This window comes from Gossypium hirsutum, chromosome D04 (assembly GCF_007990345.1).
Source record: "Gossypium hirsutum isolate 1008001.06 chromosome D04, Gossypium_hirsutum_v2.1, whole genome shotgun sequence".
NCBI classification, from domain to species: Eukaryota; Viridiplantae; Streptophyta; class Magnoliopsida; order Malvales; family Malvaceae; genus Gossypium; species Gossypium hirsutum.
This window is the reverse complement of record NC_053440.1, coordinates 7,577,278-7,585,104: the sequence shown is the minus strand read 5'-3', so window position 1 is coordinate 7,585,104 and position 7,827 is coordinate 7,577,278. Positions and strand designations below refer to the sequence as shown.

Here is a 7,827-nt window from a genome sequence, read left to right as displayed (position 1 = left end):
GGTAACAAAGTTGTTGACTGGGTTGCTCCTTATATTAGAAATGAAAGCAATTTTTTTTAAAAAAAAATACAAAAGGCATCCACTAATATCAATATAAAATTAACATGGATTTACATATTTTTATTATATTTTTTATAATTAATATTTTAAGAATTTTAATATTCATATTTCATGTTTTATTTATATTAAGTTTGGAGTGAAGTAAAATTTTTGAACTATTTATTTATGTAAAAAAATTTAACCATTAAATATATTAATATAGATGACAAAATTAGTTATAAATGTCACTTTTAAAAGAAATAGGGAAATAAACAGTTTTTAACATTATTTAGGGAAATAAATCATTTTGAGGTTGAGAGGACAAAAACACTTTATGTAAGACGTATTTTTAGAAAAGCACTTAACGCTTTCACTTATTAACCCATGTTGAAATTCCTTTTTTCTTTCTTTATTTAAACATCTTATTTCAACCTTTTTTGCTTTTTAAATTAAATGTTTTAAGTTTTTATTTAATTTTTAATTGATGTTTTTAATTAATATATTCTCTATTTATTTAGATAAAATAATAAATATGTAATTATATAATAAAAATATTATATATATATGATTATCCTAAATATATTTTATTTTTTTAAAAACATCAAGTAATTATATATATCTACTAAAAAAATGATATATGAAATAATTAATTGATTTTATATATGGATGGTAAATTTTAGTATTATATATTTTTGTATGTGTATCTGAAATAATTAATTGAAATATTTCACATAACATAATGATATTTGAAATATTTCACATATAAAAATAATGATATTTTAAATATTTTAAATATAAAAAAATAATGATACTTGAAATAATTATTTGATTTTATAATATTAGAATCTATCATACTCACGATGTAGGTGGAAAAAAAATATTTCACATATAAAAATTATATTTATTAAAAATAATTATATTTAAAATAATTAATTGATTTTATAATATTAGAATTTACAATACCAACAATATACATGAAAAAAACTAAATATTTAACATATAAAAATTATATATAAAGAAAAAATTATCAAAAAATTAGTTGATTTAAAAAAAATATATTTAACATAATTATATAAATAAAATATATTTAACATAATTAGTTGAATCTAAGCTAAGCCAAGAAAGATACAAGTATTTAACCATCCAGCCAATAGTACTAAATTTTAAGGGAAAACTTTAAAAAAAGTACATACAATGTGTGTGTAAAAACATGCTTCAAAAAGACTTTAGTTCTCATACTCTACAATACAAATAACTCAGCATCAAGTTGTCAAAATTTTAGATTTACTAAGAAATTGTAATTTCATGAGTAAAAAGTATACAAATAAGGAAATTTTATGTGTCAACACAAAAATAGGCTTATATCCTATGGTGGAATAAATGCATTCTACAAAATCTTTCCAACACTATGAAATTTTAGAGAGTGGAAAAATGAAGGCTTTTTTTCCGACCAAGATAAGATTCAAGAACCACATTATGAAACTTCAATTTCGATGTATACTTCCTTTTTTGCAGCTTCGGCTCTGGATTCCTGACTTTTTTGCAACGGGGAAACATGTATAGTATGCAGGGTATGAATGCCATTTACATCATCTTAACAAATATTATACTCTCGGATTTTTCCAGTTAGAACCATGTTCTTCATGTTGTGGTCTCATTTGATGGAATGAGCATTGTCTCATTGGTTGCGGGAATTCCAGATATCTTTTTGTGTTTTGCTTGCATCTGCTCCAATTCTGGTTCCAAGAACACTTCAGATTGCAAAGATGGGAGTATCTTCTTCACATTTAGCCATGTCAATTGCCAAAAACTATCTCTGCCAACATCATCACTAGGCATGAGAATACCAGTTGTTTTCATCACCAGTAGGGTATTCTTGAGAAGCTCTGGGATTGATTCATGAATTTTTTCACTATGCTTTCCTCGGAACTTAAACTTCATATATCTCTCCATACGATCGAGAACTTCGAGCCATAGTTTGCAGAAGGATGCTTGCTGTGACAATTCCTCAAGTGATTGTAAGAAAGCTTTCAACATTAGTTTTGTGGCTAAAACAAGTGTACCTTCCATTTTCTTGTATTCTTTAGAGGAGCTCTCCAGTGCAATTTCTAGCAAATCATCCATTAATGTAAAAACGACAAGATTAAAACATTGGAACCAAATAGTGTTCGGAATGTAAATTCCACCAACACCTGCAAAAGACCGTTGTAACATTAAAATAGCATGGTTTCGCACCTCCTCCCTCTGGTCTAAACATACAACCTTCAGTGCCTGCAATAACCTCAGCCACATCTCTCCAAGGTCCTTACTCACTTTCATAGCAGCCTCTTCGTTGACAGTATTCTTGGCTTCGTAAGACCATCTTACGAGACAAACAACAGAACTTGCCATCATTTCTAAGGAAGAAATAGACCTATCAATCTCTCCAACCCAAGACTCAGCAAACTCCCTTGCTGCATCCACACAAAGAACATAATTAGAAGGCAAAAGATGTGCCCCTTCGAACATGATGAACGCTAGAGCCTCAAACCCAAACTCTGATGCTTCTGGATGTTGAGCAGTGATACATAGCAAGGAGATGATTGTGTGCCAACCAGAATGGGATCTGATGTGAGACGCATTAGCTTTTACGAGACACATAACTTCTTGAGTAATAGGTTCACAATATGCATCAGCAACTTGAGCATCAAGTCTCAAAATTAGTTGCATCGACTTTAAAAGCTCATCAGTTAAATTTTCTTTGTAAGGAAGCAAACGTTGGCATATCTTAAGGAGCCCAAACACAGCTTTCTCCACTAGAGCACAAGGCATTGCCTTCTGTTGAACAATATCTGATATAAACTTGTAAACATTTTTCCAGAAAATCAAAATCCTATCCCGATTATTTAGAGTAATAGAAATCAGCAACTCCAGGCAGAACACGGCACTATCTTCATCTTCTATAATGTCACTTCCCTTGCTGAATTGAACTGTAGCCAAGATGATAGCCTCAACAAGCTGCAATAAAGACTCTGCTTGGAGGAACTTGCTATCCATGAATATATTGTCGATGTGGCATTTTAGCACTATCTCTCGAAGGAACTGTTGAGCAGCAAGCTGTTCATGAGTTGGATGCAACAGTGGTTCCTCTACTTCAAAGGATAAGAGTTGGCTGAACCTACCAAACAAGCTGAAGGACCTGCGGGGGATGGCTGCAGGAGTTGTCCGTGATATTAGTAAGGAACTCGTATCAGGCTTACTCCATACATAATCAGATGAGGAATCTGTTTCACCAGCTGCATCATTAGCTAGACAGGGAGGCAGAAGTCTGAGCTTGTGCAAGCTCAAAACACAATCGAATATGCTTCTCCAACTGCTATGGATACAATCACCATATCTATTTGCTATGGTGAAAACAGTTGTAGTTGCCATCCTTGCTCTAGGACCATCTCCGAAGGAAATAATGGCATCTTCAAAAGACAATGGAGTCAAAAGGGTTGTGAATTTACAAAGAGATACAACCAAATCATCCAATATATCACCAAAGCGATAGTGTGTTGAAATTTTGGCAATAGCCAAGAATCCATCAACGCATGTTTGTAAAACATTTTCCTGTTCTGCTTGATCAAAAACCACTGATACAGCGGCAATAGTGGGGCCAGACAAGATAACAAACATATCATGGTACAGGGGCACTCGAGAATCACATAAAATAAAAGGAGCACTTTCTTTGGATCTATATATCACATTAATCCAGCGGCTTAATGTCATTGTTGGGAAACCAGCACCTTGACCAGGGATCATCTGAATCTCATTCTCACAGATAGAGTGGTAAAGCTCGGACAAGTACTTGCGAGGAAGATCTTTCCCCCCATTGATGAGTCGATTGTTACGAATAAAATCTTCTTCAGTCATCTTTTTCTGGACTTGGGCATTGTGTTGATCAGTGTTAAGCATTATAAGTGAATATGACAACAGAAGGGCAGCATCTCTATCACAAAATATATGTGATGATTGCTCATAATATCTTTCAGCAAATGCCTCAATCACTCTCTGTATCTTTTGTGACTCTCCAGGTAATCGGAAAGTTCCCAAGAAAACACGTAATGCTGAATCTAAAGTCATGTCATGGAAATCAAAGGTCCTAGAAAATTCATGAAGCACGTGAACACAAAATTCACCATGATTACCAAGGAAATCTCCAATAAGATTCTTATCTAACCCATTTGTGTACCTAAAGAAAGACGCTACACTTTCCGGATCAAGCTTATCTGGTAGTAGATGGATTCCCTGGAGAAACTCTAGACCTTTCTTGGGATCTCGATTAAAATGGTCAGCTCCAATTGCCAAATTTCTCTTGATGTGTTTCATTTTACGAACAAAAGGAATCCAAGAACTAGGATCATTGTAATTCAGACATTTGAAAGTCCAAAAAGCTTCATATCCCTCATAATTTGTTGAATCCTCCTCCGAAATAGACAATTCATTACAGGTTCTCTTAGCCATACCTTTTATCATAGATACCAGACCATTCAAAGCAAGGATATGCATTGCAGCTAGCGGCTCATTCACAGGAAATGCACTCTTGGACAACATGTAAGCAATGTCTTCAAAAACATTACTGTATGTTATATCACAATCAAAATTAGCATACATCTCGGCCACAAACATCTGTTGACTGCAAAGGTCAACCAAAGCTTCCATAGCAACTTCTTGCTGTTGGTATGAAGATCCATGCTTGCTTTGCACAAGCTTCAAAAGCACACATGAAATGAAAGCTTCAAGCTGCACTTTTAGCTCGGTACGCAAATGATAATATAGATTGAGAACGATGCTACATACAGTCGAAAGAATAAGTGGGCTCATGGATAAGCCAAATTGCATCAAATTATAAAATAGTTCATCCTGAATTACAGCCAATAACTTGGGATGTTTGCTGAATAATGACCCACCCAATTCTATAGCAGAATTAATTAAGCCTAATGCAAAGAGTGGAACATCTTCATCATGCACTATCATATTCGATTTAGGGCCAATATCAATATTTTCAGTGACCTTTAACAAAGAACACAAAAATTGAAATATCTCCACCATGCATGGGATCCCAAAAGGTGCCATAATCAATATCTCACCATTTTGAGCATCCTCCTTATTCTCACTTTCATCAATACCCACATTTCCACTTTTTAATAGTGTACTTCCATTCATGTGATTCTCATTCTGCGTACCCACCTGTAAAAGAATTTTCATAAATTACAAAATGAAACATTGTATGCCGAGCTATATGCCACAAAAATTTCAAATTACCACTCCTGAAGCAACTAATGAGCTTCCGTTGACCATTTCATGTTCTGTACTACAAATCTTAGGAAGATGAGAGAAAATACATCTAACTAACTCATGAATTGTATGTCGAGCTATCCGCTGCAATAGTTCACCTTTGGAGCTTGCTTGATGAACAATACGAAAACATGTGTTTGCTATCATGCATACATGCTTATTACTTAACCTAGTTGCAGCCTTACTTTTCATGCAAGCTAGAAGAACTTGAAGTATCTTCATCAGCACCACTTCTTCAGATGCTGGATCAGTTACCTCGAATCGGCAACTTGTCACGGCATCGATAATCATATGCATAGCAACTCTCACATTTACAATATCCAAATCTAGAACATCAATGGTTAAGATTTTGTAAATGGAAGATAAGGCAACACCGGTTATTGGTGCACCGGTTTCATCGGATTGAATTACATCCAAAAATGGTTGGAGGTACACAACTGGATCAACATTTTGCCACTGATGTTGCCATGAAAATATTTTTCTCCGCAATTCTTTCAAGGAGTGGATGAGAGAATGCTCTAGATGATCATCATCTGCAACATAGTGGACTCCCCATCGAACATTTCTCCTCATGACAGCCAAAACAGCCACAATTTCGGAATTAATCATACATGTAAAAGCACCTCTAGAGGGCTTGATAATTTCTCCAATAAATCCATTATTTCTAGATTGTGTAGTCACATCCCCCATATTCAAACAAGCTTCTGAGTATAATGAAATTTATACTTCACCAATGAGGCTGGCTACAATGCAAACAAGACATCCAACCCTGGTGGAATCATAACATCTGCTGCAATTAACAAAAGGATGTCAACATAAATGAATTCAAATATATATATATAAACCCTTCTCCAAGGCTGCCTTAAAGGTGAGAGAATTTTCATGTTTGAAAAGTTCACCTTTCTTATGCAACAAAGCAACTAATTTCAGTGCATGCAAGGTTTCCAGATTCTTAATAATCAAATAATCCAATAAGAAGAAGCATAAACGTAATGTATAAAATTAAGCATTTTGTTAATCATCAATTACCGGTAATATACAATATCATAAATATAGTATCATTATAAAAATCATTATTAATTAAGAACTTAAATCATGTTAAAACAATCATAGCGTGTTGTACCTGGAATCAAAGTAACAACAAAAAGAAAGAAAAAAAATAGAAAAGAAGCAAATTGAGATTACAACTTGATAATAAAAGAAAAAAAAGCAAACTGAGAAAACAAGATAATTTTCCAGCCTTAAAGCTTCCATTAATGGAAAATTAACAAAGACCCAATGAAGGAAACAATGTGTAGACCTAAAAGACATTAGGAAATCCCATGGTCTGTGCATCCTGGAGTCGCCTACAGCTGGGAGCTAGAAACTTTTCATATATGATATTTTTGATGGCCAATTTGTAATGCCTCATAGGAGCCAGGACCAGGGATGGTAACTTCTTTTCTTAAAAAAAGACATTAAAAAATCAAAATGTCAGAAAAGGAATCAAAATTGAAATCCCAGAGACCAAATCTAACCCAAATAATTAAAAATATAATAGCCTCAAACTAAAAATTCAAAGAAGACATGATTGAAAATATCAATTTCTTGAAGGCTAAATCATGGCCTATGTTGGAAAAATGGATCAAGTGAGGAAATGTGATACCTTGTCGAGGATTACAATGTTGGAAATTCAGGAATAATGAAAAGAGTGAACACTAAAGAAATTTTGGACCTCTTTTTCAGGTTTACACAGGAGAATGTAAGGGGTTGGAATGAAAAATTGCAAATTTTTTTGTGGAGTGGCAATTTGACCTTTTTTTCTTCTGAAAGGTAAATTTTGATCTGATTTTGTTCGCGGTTTCGAAGAAAAGAAAAGTTCTTCTTTGGCCCAATATAAAATTGACTGTTTTTAGAACTTCTCGTGAAATATAGATTATTTTTACATTTTCTATATCATAGAAATTGTAGCTATTTAACTGTTTTTTTTTTATATTTACTATCTATCAATCAATCAATCTATACTATTATTTAATTACTTATGATGGTATATTGAGGTGAATTAATAATAATCTTATGATTTGGTTTGCTATGATTGATATTATTATCGAGGATTAAATTGAATAAAATTAAAAATATTATGATTTATTAAGAACATGATGTGTAATATGAGAATGGATTGAATATGTTATATAGTGTATAAGTTAATTGTGTGCTGATGATGAATTGGAATGAAATTGTGATACTGAATGTGAAATTATATATATGAATTGGATTAAATAAAAATGAAATGAAATAAATGATTGTCATGCGATAGAATAGTGTATAGGGTAAGAAATTGCAAATGCGATCAAAAATCAGGTATGACATGTGAATAAGAATGATTACAATTATGACAATGCATATATGTATAAATGTTGCCCATGTAAACTTAGTAAAAAGCTAGAATAGATTAACATGTCAATAGGATTACATGTGCGCTTGATTGGA

General features: G+C 32.9%; 1 protein-coding gene across 4 annotated transcripts; it reads right to left on the bottom strand.

Moving 5' to 3' along the window:
• Nucleotides 1-1,295: 1,295 nt before the first annotated feature.
• Nucleotides 1,296-7,223, bottom strand: LOC107897370 (ARF guanine-nucleotide exchange factor GNL1). 4 transcript variants are annotated; one of them, XM_016822810.2, is made up of 4 exons: nucleotides 7,004-7,223; nucleotides 6,659-6,801; nucleotides 5,326-6,145; nucleotides 1,296-5,250 (listed from the first exon to the last, which is right to left on the bottom strand). In XM_016822810.2, exons 3-4 carry the CDS (start codon nucleotides 6,046-6,048, stop codon nucleotides 1,681-1,683), a joined length of 4,293 nt encoding a protein of 1,430 aa, XP_016678299.1. In that variant the 5' UTR covers nucleotides 6,049-6,145; nucleotides 6,659-6,801; nucleotides 7,004-7,223; the 3' UTR covers nucleotides 1,296-1,680. The 4 variants fall into 4 exon arrangements, with proteins under 4 accessions (XP_016678299.1, XP_040947804.1, XP_040947805.1 ...); XM_041091870.1 differs by having other exon boundaries at nucleotides 1,296-6,148; XM_041091871.1 differs by lacking the exon at nucleotides 6,659-6,801 and having other exon boundaries at nucleotides 1,296-6,148.
• Between the last annotated feature and the right edge of the window lie 604 nt (nucleotides 7,224-7,827).